Source organism: Vanessa atalanta, chromosome 15 (assembly GCF_905147765.1).
Source record: "Vanessa atalanta chromosome 15, ilVanAtal1.2, whole genome shotgun sequence".
Classification (NCBI taxonomy): Eukaryota; Metazoa; Arthropoda; class Insecta; order Lepidoptera; family Nymphalidae; genus Vanessa; species Vanessa atalanta.
In genome coordinates, this window is record NC_061885.1 from 11,223,876 (window position 1) to 11,244,640 (window position 20,765).

The following is a 20,765-nucleotide window of genomic DNA, read 5'->3' on the forward strand; positions in this document are numbered from 1 at the left end:
GAAGGGTGAGTGAGCCAGTGTAATCACAGGCACAAGGGACATCTTAGTTCCCGAGGTTGGTGGCGCATAGGTGATGTAAGGAATGGTTAATATTTCTTACAGCGCCTTTGTCTATGGGCGGTGGTGACCACTTACCATCAGGTGGCCCATATGCTCGTCCGCCAACCAATGCCATAAAAAAAAATGAATTTCTAATCTTTAAATCTAATATTTTAAAGAGTTGCATTACACTTACATTAAGGCAACCTTGTTGCAGTGCAGTAACGTTGAATTATATAAACGTATAAATGAGGTTTTGACTAGCGTAAATATAATAAGTCAAGGATAAGTTCTTGAGCATAAAGCTATAAATAAATTATTTAGGCCAAGGAAGTACAATTGTGACCTATGGTGGCTATTCTCATGAGTGTTAATTGAGGTCTGCAAGCAAATTTATTTTGCATGGAATTATTTCAAGCTGCACGCTCAATTTGGTTCACTATGGGTATCATGAGCCGAATTACTAATAGATTATTATGGATCATTTTCATATATCTGTCAATTATATCAATTTGGTTATAATTTCTTTCATATGAGTTTCCTTTTTGTGAGTATTATTTTTTCTTTTTTTTTTTTTTTGAAGTAGTTTTTTTTTAATTTATGGTAGATCATTAATTTGTATATTGTCTCATTTAGTTGCATAGTTTTTTTTTATATTTAAGTCAATACTTATATAGAAGTCAAATTTTGTATTACACAAATAATATTATTCGAATCAAGTCAAGAGAGTATTCTTAAAGTACAATGTAAAGGTATGTCACATATATAAAGTCCTGAAAGCTCCGCTAAGCCGACCAAAGCCGTCTTATCAGACATGTCCACTCGACAAATATTACTTTAACTCAAATATACTCAAGCTAACGCGGTTGAAAACATTTCATATAATTCAATAGACTTTTTCTTATTTAACCAAACCGATATACAGCCTTTTGTTTCTCGAATGGAAACTTTTATGTGGCCAGTGTGAGTGAAATTTGGTGCTCGAAGTTTTTTTTTTATGGCATTGGTTGGCGGACGAGCATATGGGTCACCTGATGGTAAGTGGTCACCACCGCCCATAGACAAAGGCGCTGTAAGAAATATTAACTATTCCTTACATCACCTATGCGCCACCAATCTTGGGAACTAAGATGTTATGTCCCTTGTGCCTGTGATTACACTGGTATTTTACGCTTATGTAAAGTTTTAGAATCAAATATTTCCGACGTATGCATTTAACATTTCTCGTTTTCAAGACATTAATAATATATATAAATTTGTATTGTTATTTTATGTTTCATTATTTTGTCATTTTTAAATTTTATCGGTGTGTTGCTACCTCTGTTAACTAATATTGAGTTTGCATAATTCAATGGAAAACAGTAATTGCTTCCATTGTCTGAATATTGTATTTTTAATGTTCATATTTTGTATTATATGCTGTTGTTTTCCTAAAATAAAAAAATAAATATTTTATAGCCTAGTTATAGTGGTTAGACTGTACTTTTAAGGTGCCGGATTCGGTTCCCCTGCGCGGTAAAAAAGTGTTGGGTATTTCTATAGGAAAAAAAATCAGTACTAGATCAGAGTTATGATGATGATTTATTCTGCCTCGGCAAACTCGTAAAGCTATTGTTCCTATGTTCGGATTTTTCTTCGTGTCCTACCACTAAATAAAATCAATAGGATTGCTATCCTACTGATAGGTGTGGGTTTGTGCCCGTCTGTGTAAATATCAGCCATATTTCACATATCCTGCGGGCAAGCAACGAAGCTTTTTTTGTGTTCCTGTTTGAAGGCTGAGTGAGCAACTATAGCTACAGGCACAGCAGAAACAACATCTTAGTTCTCAAGGTTGATAGCGTATTGACAATTTAAAGGATGTTTAAAACTAACAGCGTCAGTGTCTATGGCCTGTCGTGACCACTTACCATCAGATGGTCTATTTAATTATTATGACACGTCGATATGGCTTAAACTTTTGCATTTGCTACATTAAGGATACAATCTATTTCCAGTTGAATACTTAATAAATTTATAAATACATATCAACGTAATTGAAAATTGGTGACCTTTTCTATTTTTAATTATCGCTACTTTATTTATAATCTTTTCTAATATTTTATTTAAATATAATTTTAAATATCTATTATACATTATTAACTTTATTTCAAGCTACTTCATACATATTTACCTTACTCTCATTGGTAACGTGAGAAGTACCTACTTTAGTGGTGCATTGCCTTAATACAGAGTATAATAGAAATGGTAACGATTACTTTTTTTACATAGAGGCAATGCCCCAAATTAATTAAGGAATAACTAATATTTCTAGTTACCCCTCCTTTTAAGCTTAGCACTTGTGTGTGTGTTAGGAGTGGGGACGAAAATAGTCCACGGGATCAGGATCGATCCTGCGACTTTTAACATCGCTAGGCGGCCTTTCTCACAAAAAATTAATATTCATAAAACACTTCTATAGCAGCGGCACGCTATGATGGCCGTTTTGACGTTTGCCCGCTCATGAAGTTTCGTATTTAATAAATAATTACATCAAAGGAGCAAATTGTTGTTCTTTATTGTCAATAGTGACGTGCAGTTTAATAAATAATTACATCAAAGGAGCAAATTGTTGTTCTTTATTGTCAATAGTGACGTGCAGTTTAATAAATAATTACATCAAAGGAGCAAATTGTTGTTCTTTATTGTCAATAGTGACGTGCAGTTTAATAAATAATTACATCAAAGGAGCAAATTGTTGTTCTTTATTGTCAATAGTGACGTGCAGTTAGTCATAAAATTTATCGAATGTGATTTCTAAACTACAAATATTAGGGTACCGCGAAGATAACTTTTAACTATTAAATTAATAAAGGACGATTATGAAATAAATGTGAAAATAGATAATATTTTAGAAAATGAACTTATAATTCATGTGAGTGACGATAGCAGTAAGAGTGAAAGCAGCAGTATGCACGACTCCGATTAAATATAGCCACTAGTGTTTTTGGTTTCTTTTTTTGTATCAATTTATTTCTTGTATGTAATGTGCTTATAAAGTTATTCATTCTAATTCCAATTTTTGATTTAAATTGATTTCGTTCGAATATATTACTTAAACTTATTTTATTAAACCTTTTTAATCAGATACTACTTGCAACAAAAACTTGAATTAAATTACTTGAAAAAAAACAAAGATTTGAATATATTATATCGATAATAAATTTACATTTCACATCACTTTTTTAATGTGTCAAAACGGCCATCGTATCTTGCCGCTAGTATAATCATATCTTGCACTCAACAAGCAATTATTTTTTTACTTGATGGTAGCAAGTCTCCCTGGATAGACAACCTAACATTGTGAACTAAGATTGTGCTTGTAGTTACACTGGCTCAGTTACCCTAAAAACCAGAACACAAAAATACTTAATAAAACCGAGTATCAGAGCTAAATTAATTAAACAAACAATTTATATAAAAAAAACAATAAAAATCTATCACAGATCGATGTTGAATATGCGATGTTATTAGCATATGTCATTTCCATTAAACTTCATTTCTGAGGGTAATAATAGAGTGAAGTAGAACAACCCTTATGTACTTACCAAGTACTTGATAACCCCGATATTGACATATTAAGTACAATAGACATATATATATATATATATATTTATATGAATTACAGATTAATTGATTCGATAGCATGTTCAACTTGTATATTAATAATAAATGGAATAATCGATCGTAGATCAGGAAGTTTATCTTGTAATACATCTCGAGTCATTAATTATGATCGTCCAATTACTGAATACACATATCATATTGAAGGAACATAACAGGTACGAGGGACATGTCATAGGTGTTGTTGGAAGCGAATTGTTGGTGCAAGGATGAAATTTATAAAGTGCTACTGATGATGTAGTTAATTCTTACAGCGCTACTGTCTGTATTTATTAAAATTACTATTACTTTTATATATAACCTACCGCCAAATAATAGTACTCTGTATTTTTGTGTTCTGGTTAGAAATGTGAGTTAGCCAGTGTAATCACAGGCACAAGGTATATAACATCTTAGTTCCTAAGAATGGTGGCGCATAAGCGATGAAAGGTATGGTTAATATTTTTTTACAGCGCCATTGTCTATGGGCGGTGGTGACCACTTACAACCAGGTGGCCCATACGCTCGTCCGCCAACCAAATCCATAAAAAAAGATCGAGTTAAAAATAGAGAGACCGTGTCAATTGTATAACTCACATACTGTAGATATAGATTTTGGATTTGAATACAATACTTAAGTTAGCAAAATGTAATGTTCTTTTTTTTAATATTCAAAAGCAGCTCGGAGTTAGGAAGTTATTGTATTACTACGTGGTAGAGTTTTGTGCAAGCCCGCCTGGATAGGCAACACCTGCTCATCAGATATTCTACCGCAAAACGGTAATACTATTGTTGTGTTCTTTGTAGATATTACACTTGTTCACTCGCCAGTCTAACAGCCACAAGGGGCATAATATCTTGGTTCCCAAGGTTGGTGGCGCATTGGTGATGTAAGAAATGGTTTATATTTCTTTCAGCTCCAATGTCTATGGGCGGTAGTCACCACATACCATATTAAAAAAAATAGAACACTATCCATTTCGTGTGCGCCTTGCCTTAAAATTAGCTCGTGTAACGAAAGATTATACTTCTCCTGTCTCCTCGAGTTCTCAATTTTGCGAAGACCAAGCGCTCCCAAGAAAAAAAGTTTCTCAGATTTAGATATAACAACCTCGCTTCTTAATACTGTCCACTTAGCTCACGCAAATACATTCTGTTCTTATATAGCATATTTTTACAATCCCGTGTTACAGAGACCATATCAAACCGCGGGTATATCGCCTGCTATTTATCTCACTCGTAAAGTCACAGATTGTTGCCCCGTTAAAACATAAGATTGAGACGAGTATATTTTAGTGCACTTGTGTGTAATATTTAGTTATATAGCTAATCTAAAGACTGATCGCCGTAACTCAGGGACTGGAAGGATATAATCATAATGATGTTTACCAACGTTTTACGTTTTAAAATATTTATTATAAACCGCCTTATAATATACATATATATATTCTAAGATGGTAAATATACGTAAGCGAACTAGTAAATGGACCAGAAGTTGTGTGGTCATATGATCACACAACTTCTGGTCCATTCGCGTCCATGTCGTGATATCGCCCACGGCACGCTACGGTTGGTTTGGTAAGTAATTTACTACTCCTTACAACATCAATCACCAACCCTGGGAACTAAGATGAACCACTTACGTTCTTGTCCAGTCCATGTGTAGTGATACTGGCTAACTCACCTTGCAAACCAAAACTCAACAAAAGTAAGTTTTGGCGGTAGAGCATATATGTACTGGGTTTGCACAAAGCTCTACCATCAAATAAAGGAAAGACAATCTACTAATTACTTGTTTAAATATTACCCAAAGGTACATGTATGCATATGATGTTTATAGGATTGAGAAGTGTTTTCTCTTCATAATTAATTTTCATCAAACACTCACGTGGAAATGAGTTTTATTGTGAATGAACGAATGAAAGAAGTTTTACGGTTCGTTCTCATCGCTGAATACACAGAGGTTATGACTTTTTTATTTCGTAGTTTTGCAAATAGAGATGCGATGGAAGTTTTGATACCGGTATAAAGTTATTTAATATCCGCGGCGAAACCTTACGACAGATTCAAAATTCAATCCAATAGTAGAATCTGTTTTTATTGTATATATATCTGTTTTTGTTTTTTTTTATGATGTCGGTTGGCGAACGAGCAAATAAGCCACCTGATGGTAAGTGGTCACCATCGCTTACAGATAATGGCGCTGAAAGAAATATTAACCATTCCTTGTAGAAAGTTTTGTTTTTTTTTTTTTTTGTTTTTATATAAAGTAATTTAATGTCTGCGGCAATAGGAGAATGTGATTTAAAAAAATGGTAGAATATATGAACAAGGTAGAAGTGGTCGGTAACTTACCACCTTACAAAAAGTCCTCATTTTCCAATGTTTATGAACCCGTGATCTTCAGTTAAGGTTCAAATGTAACCACATTTGTTCAAATAGCAAATTGTTGATAAAATAATAATATAGTTGTACGTCTGTTAATCCAAAGCTCGGCAGATATTTAAACAATGTTAATTATTCACATTATGAGCCGCGCGTTAATTTCAGAGATATAATAAATTAGTTGTTTGTTGTAACTGTTCGTCTATTGTGATTATTATTTTAGTTTGATTTTTAATTAATTAATATACATATACCTACATAACATAGTAAAATTTTTACTTGATAGGACTTTGTGTAAGCCTATCTGGGTAGGTACTACTCATCAGATATTCTACCACCAAACAGCCGTACTCCGTGTTGTGTTCCGGCTTGAAATGTGAGTGAGGCAGTTTAACAGGCACAAGGGACATAACATTAGTTCCCAAGGTTGGTGGCATATTGGTGATGTTAGGGATGGTTAATATTTCTTATAGCGCCATTGTTATGAAGGGTGGTGACCACTTACCATCAGGTGTCCCATTTGGTCCACCTATCTATTTCATAAAAAATAATACAAGGAATTTGTACCTATATAATTGATAAAATTTATGTCATTTAGATCTATATATATATATATTGGTTAAAATATATAGGTAACTTCACACTATATGTTCTGTATATAACATTTATATTGAATAACAAGTATATAAAAGGAAAGATCCTTGTATTTTACGACTAAGAAAGTTGAAATAGGCTTTTCTCTACTACAATATGCATGAATTATGCGTGTAAATCTTCCCTTTGAATCGCTTTGTGTATTTACGAAAACCACATTAAAGTCCGTTGCGTAATTTAAAAGATCTAAGCATACGGATGGGCGAAAGCGTCTTTGTTTTATACGATGTAGAGATTATAACATAGCATATTAATTAGGCGATGGATTTTGTGTACAAAGGCTAAAATGAAAAGAGTAAATTTCACAGGAGAGCAGTTTGAAATCTGTTAAAGAGATATCAGAGAAATATCTCGATAAATTAGGCTGAAATTTGACTAATTAAACTAATGTTATACATTGCACAAAAGGGTATGTATGTTAATTATGGAATATTTTGAGATAAGGCACTTACGCCTCTATACTTCTAGCGAATTTATGTTTCGTTACGACTTTTTACGTGGTCTTTGTGTTAATAATTATAACAGTGATATTCGATTTTTTGTTGAAATATTTTAATCATTGTCACATTATAATAATAATAATATTTATTTCAAGTATCATCGACTCATTTTGTTAGTAATACATACTTAAATGTCTATGTTAGTACTTAACGTTAGGCTATCTTAAAAAAAAACATATGAATCTAAGATATGTGAGTCACCTCTGCGCCATTCCATTAGAAATAGCGCAGCAGTGACCCACATATGTGCAGTCCAGCCTGCTCGCGATTAGTTTCAAGATGCTGTTGGTACTGCCCCGCACTCTGCGCACCAGGGCTCCACATCTTTTACGCATAGTAGTATAAAAACAGTCCACGTGTGCCTCCGCGAACATCCCTGATGCGCTACAAAATCGGGGCAGCCCCATCAGCACCCTGAAAGCATTATTATATTGAACACGAATAGCGTTGTACGACTTTATATTTCTATTTATATAAATGAGGCACATTATAGAAAAAAATCATTGTTGTAGTTTTGTTATTAAATCTCATAATTTATGTAAAAGGATCTTTACCTATATGTTGAGGGATTATGCAATTGTAAATAATATACATATATATATCGGAGCGTGGTTACTTTGGTTGTTGATTTGGATAATTAATGAATCGCGTGCAATGATGTTTGATGGCTGATTTACTTTCAAGAGCGGGTCACCCCGAATGGAGTTGTAAGTGTCATGGCAACGCGAGTCGTTATGTTTTGACAGGCGATTCGAATGCGATGGTTGCTTGCAAACCCATTTGCTCTTAATCGAGATGAATTATTGTAATCCTTTGATATTATTGTGGTGTGCGATTATTGAATCAATTAATACAGTGATTAGACGATATTAAATACGTTTTATTTTGTGAATATCTCCATTGCACGCCCACATAGTCTTCCAAATGTCGGATCAATCCCCGAACCCAACTGTTCGGCATCCTGCTCCTCCGACATATATAAATTATAAACACTATAAAAATACAAATTAATAATGATTTCTGTACAAATCATGACCTAGTGGAAGGAAAGAATTTCCCCTTTGAATCGCAACTCCTATATCCAGTTCTCTTGTCACCAGTAGATGCCATAAAGCGAGATGTTAGACTTTTAATAAATGTTTTACGCACTGTCACTCCAAGGTCCAACTGGAACTATGTTTCACTAAACTTTTAAATGCCTGAACAGATTTGAATGTATGGATTAACATTTGAGTATTTATATCAACCCGAGTGACACTGGCTACAAATTCGTTCATTCATTCAGGGCAAAATTGTTTTAAATTTGGAACTATGTTATTTTCATATGAGAATCGTTTTTTTTGTGTTATTTATTACTGAATCACCTGCCAGTATTTTTCAGTAGAATCAAGAGAGCCTTAATAAATAAGATTTAAATTTTCCAAACCAATAAAAGACGAGGAGGCCTTAGCCCAGCTTATACTTTTTAATTTACATTTTTTTTTCAATCAAAATAAAAAAGCAAATTACAAATTCATTATTTAACCTTTGATTGAATACAATGAAATTAATATTATCTACAGTTTAATACATAAGATAATATTATGTAAATATTACTCAGAGCGATAATATATTATAATCTATCATTCATCAAAATATTGAAAAAATATACACAAGTACTCATTAGTTAACAAAGTTATAATTATATTCTAGAAAATGACAAAAACATTAAGGACTATTCAATTCTATATCTTATGTCAACTAAAGATGGCCGCCTCGCCGAAAGCATGTCATATATTTTCTTATGCCACGTCGTCTGTCCGGTGACGTCACTTCCCAAGCCACGTCACTCAGTCTTCGTTCAACAATATATAATTTAGTCACAGGACACAAAGTTCGCGCAAATAAATAAATTGGCACTAAATAGTTTTTGTAATCAATACCTGTACATTGTCTAAAATTGTAAAAAGTAATATAAGGTTTCGTTACTCTTTTTTTTAATTCGATACATTTATCAAAAAGTGCGTATACATTTTATAAAAGCGGGCAACGCACCTGCAAGTCCCCCGGTGTTGTAGTTATCAATGGGCGGTGGTATTAAGTTACTATCAGGTAAGCCTCCTGCTCGTTTTATATATATATATATAGATTTTTATGTTTCATACGACTGTTAATGTTCCAAAACTACTCAGATAATTCTCTCCTGGAGGCGAAGTCAATTATTCTAATGATTTAAATTGTATTACCGATTCCCGATGAATGATTTTAATAATGAGATTGCTCTGTGAACTTATGATAATCTGAATTACTAAAACAATGGTAATGAGAGTGTTTGTGCTTGTAATATTATGTACCAATGTCGTGTCTGTGTTTTACGATGGAATCACACTGAGTACCTTTTGACATGCACGCGGTTACGGTCAGGGTTGGTCTCCACGACGTGTGCACCGCGTAGCAGTAATGTATAAGTTTTTATGATAACTTTCTCAACGCACAGCGATCGTGCCGTGACCACTTGCCATCCTCATCGAATTTGACGCGATAACTCTCTTAAAATGTATGTATTGACTTGTATCGACTTGTTTATATGATCAAGAGGGCAACGTAGTACGGGAAGTGAGCGCCGGTAATGTCATCCGACCGCTAACATCACAAGGGCCGGAAGTCGGCCCGTCCGATCGTTTTCCGAATCTCCCCTATCATTCCTCTTAGCTTTGTATTGATAGATCATATGTATTCACCCACGTTTGTTACGAAGTCGATACAAAGCACTTTTTTATGCAGGCACTTTATACAACAATTTCTACGTATATATGTATAATAAAAATGATACTTACATATATTTATTGCACGGTGGGTGTTTTTCGTCGATTTAAATGTTAAGAGATTTGTCAAAAATAAAATTCTGCGCCTTCAGACTTTTTTTTATCGTTGTTATATATTATAATGATAACAAGTATAATTTTCATTGCTATTATTTTGTTGAAAATTTTTGGCAAACGCCAGAGTTTATCGTCTATTATTTACACAGAAACAGGTGGTCGATTACCTCGGCTTATGAATAAAACGAGGGCACATTTTCTTGATAATGTTCGCTGAAGACTGTCTTTCGCAGTTGGCTGGCCTTTTTAGTTTTCGATGGACATTTAAATTAAACAATTCAAAAGAAAAGATAGCATATAATAAAAAAATATATATATGTATATTTTTTTATTCCAACAATACTTTTTTGGGCGCAATAAAGCCGACACTAAATTCAACATTGAATCAAGTTTCAAAATTAAACTATTATGATGTAACAAAAAGTTTCATATTAGTTGCATCTACTACGATACGTACAAAGTTTTTATTTTCCCTTCAAACTAAGAGTTTATTTGATAGTAAGGCTTTAAACCCACCCAGAGGGGAATGATATATTCTACCAAATAGGAATACTTAGTATTATTGTGTACCAGTTTTAGAGTGAGTGAGACAGCACTATAGGAACAAGGGATATAACATCTTAGTTCTAAATGTTGATAACGCATTAGCGATATAAGGAATGTTTAATATTTCTTACATCGCCTATGTCTATGGGCAATGGTTAACTCTTAACATCGGGTGACCCATCTGAACGTATATCATAAAAAAAAAGTAAGACAGTACGTCAAGAGATCAACAGGTTTGTGCTGTTGGAATTATCTTCGTATCTTATTCGTGAAATGTTGAAAACTGACCTACGTAAAAGGTTCCAATGGTTAATGTTGTATATCACTTCCGAATCAAAATACAATCAAATCAATTACATTACATTACATTAGCACCCTGTAAATTTCCCACTGCGGGGCCTCCTCTCCCTTTGAGGAAAAGGTTTGAGCATATTTCACCACGCTGCTCCAATGCGGATTGGTGGAATATAATACACATGTGGCAGAATTTCGTTGAAATTAGACACATGTTGGTTTCCTCACGATGTTTTCCTTCACTGCCGAGAACGAGATGAATTATAAACACAAATTAAGCACATGAAAATACAGTGGTGTCTGCCTGGGTTTGAACCCGAAATCAAATTAAGATGCACGCGTTCTAATCACAATCTCGGCTCGAATCAAATCAAAATATACTTTGATCAAGTCTGTAGTTATTAGTCTAGGTGTATTTCTTTCTACATGGTCTAAAACTAAGTCGCTTTCCGTCGTCTGTGCACTTAGATCTTTTAAGCAATATACAGAATTATTCAAGGAGAAAGGTTTATATATACAATACATGTACATATTTTATAAAAGATAAAAGCCGAGAATATCAATTTCCTACCTGGAAAAAGTTATGTTTGTTAACGTGTTTGGCATGTCGGTTATGGTAATGAAAATATGGTATATGTATTAGGATAACACTATTAAAATGTATATTTGATATCTACAAATAATCGAGTTGCTATTTATTTATTTAATATTTACATGGATTACAATATTATATTATTACCTCTGGAATAAGTTTAGAGACAAGCCACAGTCAGACTGTAGGAAAACCGTAACACAATTTCACAAAACAGTCTATAATAAAAGGCCTGCTATACCTGCTAAACGAAAACACTATTTATTTAGGTATATTTTGTTAAGGTAAGGCTACAAAGTAAAAAACTTATACACGTTATACGTGTTCATTGCAAAGACGAAGTTACCAACGGTTAGCAACAAGTAAAATTCGTATACATTACTGTTAGTGCTACGATCGTAGCTTATTTTGGCGTAGCGGTTAATTTGGTACTGTAGACTTGCTACGGTTAATTTTATTACGCTTTCAAGTGAATTCAATTTATTTACCTCTACGAGTTCAATTTCAACTAAAGGTTGCGTTATATTACAAGGTCTTAAAAATGTTAACAGGCTCGTTTTATAAATTACAAGGATAAATAACACAAGAACAAATCCCGATACCCTTTTACGAATGTTCAAACACTTTCGTCCATTAACTGACTTTAAAAAAGAAAGGTTCTCAATTCAATTGTATTTTGTTTTTTTTTATGTTTGTTGCGTCAGAACTTTGTTATTTATGAACCAATTTGGAATATAATTTTTTTTACACTTATTGATAAAAAAAATACGGATGCTTTTTTATGGGCTTCCTTCTGCTTATTTCCTCGGTGTATTTTTAAAACTGGGTATTTTTTTTGCTCGTATTGTATTTACATAGATATCCAATAGCTGTTAGTCTATCTTTTAATATCTCTTTCGCCCGGTTTAACTTGCGTTGAATGCTCCTGCTTCGCTATAGTGTGCTGTAGTGTGATGACTAACATAATATTCTCGAGATTTGGACTATCAAATTGAATATTAATATATAACCGACTAGTAACAAAGATCAGCGCGTTCAAAAAAACAAACTCTTCAGCTTCTTATAATAATATAGATATAAATAATTTGGAATGTAAGGATTGAAGATCACTTGGTGGTAGGGCTTTGTGCAAGCCCGTCTGGGTAGGTATCACCCACTCATCAGATATTCTACCGCCAAATAACAGTACACTGTATTGTTGTGTTCCGGCTAGAAGGGTGAGTGAGCCAGTGTAATCACAGGCACAAGGGACATAACATCTTAGTTCCGAAGGTTGGTGGCGCATATGTGATGTAAGGAATGGTTAATATTTCTTACAGTGCCTTTGTCTATGGGCGGTGGTGACTACTCACCATCAGGTGGCCCATATGCTCGTCCGCCAACCAATGCCATAAAAAAAAAAACTATTGACAGTTCATGAACACTAAAATTCCGAGTGATGTTTGATAATGTAATGAATTGCGTGATACAATCTTTATTTCAATGGCATTGCACGAACGTCTGGCTAGACTGTTAACGTTCGCTTATTTCACATTTTCGTTCCATTGAACTAATTTCGACAAATAAAATCATCATTCTGTAATTCCCAAATTGAATTACGATTCAACGGGGAAATGCTGTTAGAATTCAGTCCACCATTACACGCGATCATGGTTTATACAATATATTAAATATTTTTTATTATTATATATAGTTAGGACTTAATGTTATTAATTCTTATGTAAATCAATATGTATTCCCAAATACAAAAGTATTTTTTTAAGAACAGTCACATAAATGCTTAACTAGAAAGTGTGAAAAAAAACTATTGTCCTAGTGAGAAAATATACCGGCAAAATATTAAAAAAACAAAAATATATGGAATGGCAACATTCGATAAATAAATTCTGTGAATTGTCGCTAACAGGAATACATTCTGGGATGTAAACACAGCTGTCTAGGAACATTTTATCCAACTAAGAAACTAACAAGGTAACTTGTTAACGTGTACCATACACTAGAATTGCGAAGTTGGTACAGAACTACATTTAAGACCGAATGTATAAATTATTCGGTTAAATTATTTAATATGTTTCCCGAAATATTCTAGATTGTATCGATTTTAATCATAAAGGTAAAAATACGTAAATGATCGCTTATGTATTGCGTGATACAGTATTATGTAGTAAATTATCATTATACAACATATAATCTTTTCATCTCTTCATTGAATTTCGATTAATCTTTTTCTATTCATATTTGATAAATAAAATGATAGACCCATTAGAACGCGTTGGTTACGTAATTTCAAACATTTATAAAACAATATCTGGATGTCTTTTCCAACTGTAAATAAAAAAAAAAACGATCATTCGAAAAATATGAGCTTCGTTTTAAAAAACAGAATTAACCATTATAAAGGGGATACGTATTTTTAGTCTGATTTTGACATTCAATTTAAATAGATAGGGTCAGTGGAATATTTGATATGTCTCTGAAATTCAGTGATATTTTAATTTTTATTATATTAATTACTATTCGACTAGTAATATAAATGTAAAAGTGAGTTTGCTTGCTTGTTACGCATTTACGTCTTATCTTCTCGACCAATTTTTATTGGTTCCACTCATCATATATTCTGTTTTCAAGTAGCAATACTTAATATTTTTGTGTTGCGGTTTGAAGAGTGAGTGAGCCAGTGTAACTACAGGCAAACGGAACGTAACATCTTAGTTCTTAAGGTTGTTGGCGCATTGTGGACATGCGGATTATAATTAATATTTATTATAATAGGCATAAATACAACCTACGTTAACAGCCTGTTAATTTCCTACTACTGGGCTATGGCCTCCTCTCCCTTCGAGGAGAAGGTATGGAGCATAATCCACCACGCTGCTCCAATGCGGGTTGGTGGAATACACATGTGGCAAAATTTCGTAAATTTAGACACATGCAGGTTTCCTCACGATGATATCCTTCACTGCCGAGCACGAGATGAATTATAAACACAAATTAAGCACATAAAAATTCAGAGGTGATTGTCTGGGTTTGAACCCGAAATCATCGGTTAAGATGCACGCGTCTAACCACAAATACAAATTAAATTTAAAAAAATGAAAGTCAAGAAAACTTTACACAAACCCTCAAACGTGGATGAAGCAGCTGGCGAAAGTTCATTAATTGTCTAGTAAAAATGCTTTGTTTTCAGTATCGTATCGGATACCAATATCGGTTTTGCGTCTCATTGTACGCAATAATATCAAGTCCACAATCAGGCTTAAACGTAATGCTTTTTTGAATATAATATCCGGCGCCATATTATTATATCGGATACCGATTGTTGCTTTGTTACTTTACGTTATTTAAGTTTATAAATAAGGTCGTATATTTTATTAACTGATAATTGTTAAATATAAGTGTACTAGTGCTCTGCCCCGGCTTCGTACGGTTGCAGTTTATTAATAAAGTAAATATTAGATCAGTAAAATTTATACATTGTTTCCTTATTTTTTAGGAATTTCGAAACCTACGACGAGTTTTATTTTGAAATAGTTGAAATGATATATTTCATTATAAACTGCAAGTTACTCATCTACATTCGACGCCGAAATTATGAAACCTTATTTAAATGAAATCTTTAATGTCAAATAGTATACATTGTTTTTGTTAGAATTGGAGTTTGTCGATATCAATTTAATTTAATTTTGTTTACGTTTTTAATTGTTTTTCTGATACAGCCGTAGTGCTGCTGTTTCGTAACTTTTTCCGCTCTCTATAATTAATTATTTGTTGTTGTTACCAACAATTTAGTAAATTGCAATCAAGAATTCTCTTTAATTTTCTGCACATCTACGGGTCTTGAAAATGAGACCATAACTGATTTTCTATGTGCATCTAAATTCCATAATCACTGGGATACAAATCGGCTTACGCTATTAATATACTCTATAATAAAACACTCAGGAATATTTTTTTAGAGCGTTTGTTAAAACTGCGAAGCAAAGATATCTTTTATACTTTTTTTGTTTTTATTATTTATTCTATAATAATATTAATACATTATATACACAAGGAATTGCGTGTAAATATTAGTATGTATAAGTACTTGAGATAATAGAGATGAGATGACAAAAGAGATTCCTCTGTTAACCCGATGAATGCTATTGTATTGCCATGTATGTCTTTAATAACCTTACAATTGTATCTCAAAACACAAATAGTCTTCCATTATTCAAGAGAACAGAACGGGAAGGAATCTGTATGGAACCCTACATTGGGTATGGATTAAGAAATTGTTTCATTTATTTTACAATCAGGTCAAACGTAGCGTGTCTTTGTGTATTACATAATAGATTAACTGCACTCATTTTTAACCTTCAAAATATTTACATTGAAAAATGATAAGATCTTTATACTCTAATTTAAAATAAATAGTCGAGTGTCAATCGTCAATAGCGCAATGGCTTAAAGGCCGCTTAGCGTAAACAGTCGCAGGATCGATCCTGACTCTCTGAGTTATTGTCGTCCCTACTCCTAGCACAAGCTTAAGGCTTATTTTGAGATATATATGATAATTACTTAAAGAGGGCAATGCTATTCTTTTTTTTTTAAATAAACTTGCGGATTAAGTTGTTATTTTCCTTGTGTCATTCCCATTCTTAAAAAGGCTCTAAGCTTAAATGGAGGGATAAATATTAAACGAGTAAAAAAAAATGTACTAAGCTATAAAACTAATTAATATTACCAGTACATAATACAATGTCAAGTTATAAGATCATAATTTAACTTTAAACAATAATTAAAAAAGGAACTTAGAGGGTATATATTCTTTAGCTTGATTTTTTGCTTGTGAAGAATAAATTAACTATAATGTAGGCATACATTTGACATTTGACTGGTTAAAAAGAGTATCAATTGAATTGTCTAGCATTTTTTCTCTAAAGAATGAACATTTCGCTCGGCGATAGATATAATCCTATTAACAGACGTATGATGAGCCTCTAAAAAAGTATTACATACATATGTTCGTACAAAGTAACCACCGTAAGAACCGTTTTATTCTTCCACGCTTATGCATCCATGCTCCACTGTCAACGTCTACAAGCCAAAATACGAAAAATAGATGTTTAATTTTATGATACATTTTTACGATATTTCTTATGGGAATTGACGTGACAAAGGACGACAAAAGGTTCGGGACCTTCAAGGCAAATGCTCGAGGCCTAGCTTTTATTATATTCAAAGATTCATTGTTCGACTGAAACTACTAAAACTGACAATTTAAAATCTCTGCAAACGCTGCTGGGCTTTCATCTCTTGAATATTCTTTTGCTGATTTATTCATTATGTTATGATGTGCGAGGGAGACACAAGACGTATATTTACAAAACAGTTACGAGCTGGCAAATAAAAATACGTTATTCTCCTTTTTGGTATGCCTGTATTACTATTTTTTTTTGTACGAATTGAGGATGGTTTTCTGTTCAAATATCCCAATTTTAATAATTAATTTATAACTAAATAAAACTTGTTATATTTTAATGATTTTAGTTCTATATTATAGTTTTTAAGAATTTACATGAACAGTATTTAATTTCGTTTTTCTTCGTTACAGACATTATCAACACAAGTGACAGCCATATCAGTGCTATCAGTGATAATATTCGTGCTGTTAGCCGTACTGGCGATGGCGTTATTACCAGCGGCGGATGAATGGGAGGCGTTGGCGTTATCAGGATCTATCTTGGTTACGATAAGTCTCGGTGCTGGTACACTGATGGCGACACACCATGCACCATTACCGTTATTTGCACTCATCTTGGTAAGTCTGTCTATTTTAATCAGTTTTTTATCATAGAATATTAAGATGGATTAGAGGATAAAACACGAAGGTATTCCTCAAAAATAGGTGTTTCATATTCGGGCAAGCTTCGTTTTTATTTTCGTCGTATTTAATTGCTTAATTTAAGACGAAGAACGCGAATGGTACATTGGAATGGTACACCAGAACGCACTGGTACGAAAATCGATAGGCACCGATGCACTGGAACCGTCACACTTCTTGACGTTTACAGTAAATGTATATGGTAATCTTTTATAAGGATTATTGACTCTTGATCAAGCAACTTGTATAGAAACAAATTTCACATTTGCAAAAGCGATAGGAAAACAGAAATTTCTGGTCGTTAAAATGTTTGAAAAGATTCAGTACAAAGGCTTAAGCATTATCGCAATAAACACCAGTAAGTACCCGTACTCACTTCCTGTACTTACCTCCTGCAGTTAGCGAAGCGAAAATAGCAGTTCAATAAATAATTGTTAATATCTCTTAAAATATATAAAACTTTACCTCTGGCTTTGTTTACTTGTATGTGAACCCAAAGCATAGAGTTATCATTTTTATTTTTTTTGAGATTTTTTAGTAATAAGATCAATTTGTTTTTTCTAATAAATCTGATATGAATCTGAATTAAGGTGAAACCAAAGGTTATGTTATTAAGGCGACAGCATTTGTACAGACATTAAAAATAATTACACGTATACTTGTAAATAAAATAATTCCATCTTATCTTGTTTTGTCTCTTATGCCTTAGTTACAAGGGCTCACTCAGTCTTCAAACCGAAACAGAACATTACTTAATATTGCCGTTTGTCGGTAAAAATGTAATAATTGGGTAATAAACATTCAAATATAGAAATGAATTCTAAGGAATATCACAATGATACAAAATAACAACACAAGACAACTAATCCTATAATACTCTTATATTACTATACAAAGTGAATATGGAGGGAATATGTCTGGAGTTATCGGAAAGTCTAATCGCCTCTAGTTCGATTTGTAACGTCAACGTGATACAGATTTTGTAACCACTGTATTCTGAATTTGCTAAAACCATTGTCGTGTTGACTGTATCTTTGTATTTGCAACTTCTACCAAGACGTTTGATTATAAATTTACCGGCATTAGATGTAAAATTGAACATGTCACTTTTTAACCGACTTCAAAAAGGAGGAGGTTACCAATTCGTCTGTATTGTAGTGTCTCCTTGGCTGACATCGACTCCAACACTAACAATAATTGTTACTACATTATATTATCGTAAATGAAGTTGTAGAAGAATACGCAACTATTTTTTTACTTTTTAATGCATATTAATTTTTTTTGGAATAGTCTTTAATTTGAAGTCGGTTTTTTTTTGTTAACATTTTTGCTTAGGTTAGAGTTACACCAAGCAACTTAAATTTTTATTTTGTTGCTGACTGTACATTTCTTATTTTCTATAAATAGATTTTTCTAGATAAGAAAAAAACCAGAATATTATTACAAAAATGAATGTTCTTAATTCTACATCATTTATGAATTAAGAGGTTATCTTGCGAAACTACACGCGTCTTTATGGACCTCTTTAATAACTTAAAACTTAAAATAGTATAGTGAAATTGAACTATGAATAAGCTGACCCTCAGCTTGGACCTAAAGGCTGTGATAGTTTGTGTACCTGTTCTACACATAAAATACTGTGTTCTATACAGAAAAATACTGTACAAATGAATACATCTAATAAAGAATAATCTTAACTTTAATTGACGTACATCTGTTATTTAATCGTCGAAAAACAGTAAATAAATGAATTTCGTCGAGGTTATTTTAAAATTATATTAATAATATAATCATAATTCAAAAGCCTACTTGAAAAAAAATAAATAGCCGTTGAATTTTTGTTTATATTAAGGATTATATAATATGTTATAACTATAAAACTGAGAGTCGAGATGGCCCAGTGTTTAGAACGCGTGTATCTTACCGATGATTTAGGGTTTAAACCCAGGCAAGCGCCACTGAATTTTCATGTGCTTAATTTGTGTTTATAATTCATCTCGTGCTCGGCGATGAAGGAAAACATCGTGAGGGTTTCCTCACGATGTTTCTAACTGCAGGTTTCTGCATGTATCTAATTTCAACGAAATTCTGCTACATGTGTATTCCGCCAACCCGCATTGGAGCAGCGTGGTGGAATGTGCTCCAAACCTCAAAGGAGAGGAGGCCTTTAGCCCAGCAGTGGGAAATTTACAGGCTGCTAATGCTAATGCTATAAAACTGAATCATAAAACACACAGACAATGACTAATGGCGCGAGTAGACGATAAAAAGATTAACTTAAATGAAAACAATTTCAACTTCACGTCCAACTAATTTAGTTCGCGTAAACTTTTTATGAAATCTACGTTGTTAGTATACGATGCAATATAAGCGAAAAGTTTGCGATGTAAATTGATTTTAAAAGTGCATAGTAAATATCTTGCTTACATTGTTTACCTAGAATTAAATCATGTTATTTTCGTAGCTATCGTTTTTACCGACGAATCAATGGAGACGAAAAAAATAGCTGTCCATTTAAGTTATTTTTTCTGAATCTACCTCATACTTGCTACTTTTTTACTAATTTTTGCAATCATTGGTCTGCAGTGTAGCTTGTAGTACTGCGAAATGTAAGGTTTCAAGTTCAAAATCCGGTTAAAGTTTTTTTTTATTAATCATGTTTTCATAGATCAATGTTATTCGATAGCTTGAAAGATTAATAGACATCGCCTCAAGGCAAAAATACAATTTTCATAAACGTTATGATCTTAATTACTCTGTAGCCCTCGGTCACTCACGATCACTCCTGAGCTCAATCTATTGAACGGGGCCAGCGAGAAAAAGAACACTTCCATTCGAAATTCAATTTCCCCTGTAGGGCTCTCGATCTCTGCTCTAATGGCATGTCTACACACGGCACGGCTGGTATATATGAGAAGGCACACGCGGAAAATAACTTTTATAGCATTTCTTTACTTCGGTAAGAGACTTCCTCGATCATGTGATGACTAGGTTTACATATGTAATATACTCGGTCTTATTGTAAGATATTTTATTTAGTTCGCAATGATGATACAGACGTGTACAGCGTTTCGTTAATTATGTTTTGATAAGGCTTCTTATATTATTATATTTCACCTCCGCAGGATACGCGGCTAGAAAAATTAGACTAACTGATATTGATACCGACCGTCTAGTATATTTTGGTTATTTTCATACAATTATTTCATATGGCATATCGCTTTCGGGTAACGCTACATATATTGAATCTATTTTTATTTTACAAAAGTGAGTTGCTCGGTCTATTTATAATTTAGGAGCTAGAGACTCCCTTTGGGATGCTTTTAACAAAGTAGGAATACTCACTGTTGCGTCACAATACATTAACGACAATGTTATGTATATTCACA

At 33.0% G+C, this 20,765-nt stretch overlaps 1 protein-coding gene across 3 annotated transcripts in view; it reads left to right on the forward strand.

The window, feature by feature from the left end:
* The window catches only part of LOC125069151 (adenylate cyclase type 2-like), a 201,729-nt gene that overhangs the window by 68,535 nt on the left and 112,429 nt on the right, over window positions 1-20,765 (forward strand). For all 3 annotated transcript variants that reach the window (XM_047678543.1, XM_047678545.1, XM_047678544.1), the window contains exon 3: window positions 17,107-17,313. In XM_047678543.1, coding sequence (XP_047534499.1) covers window positions 17,107-17,313 — 207 coding nt within the window. The remainder of the gene's footprint in view (window positions 1-17,106; window positions 17,314-20,765) is intronic.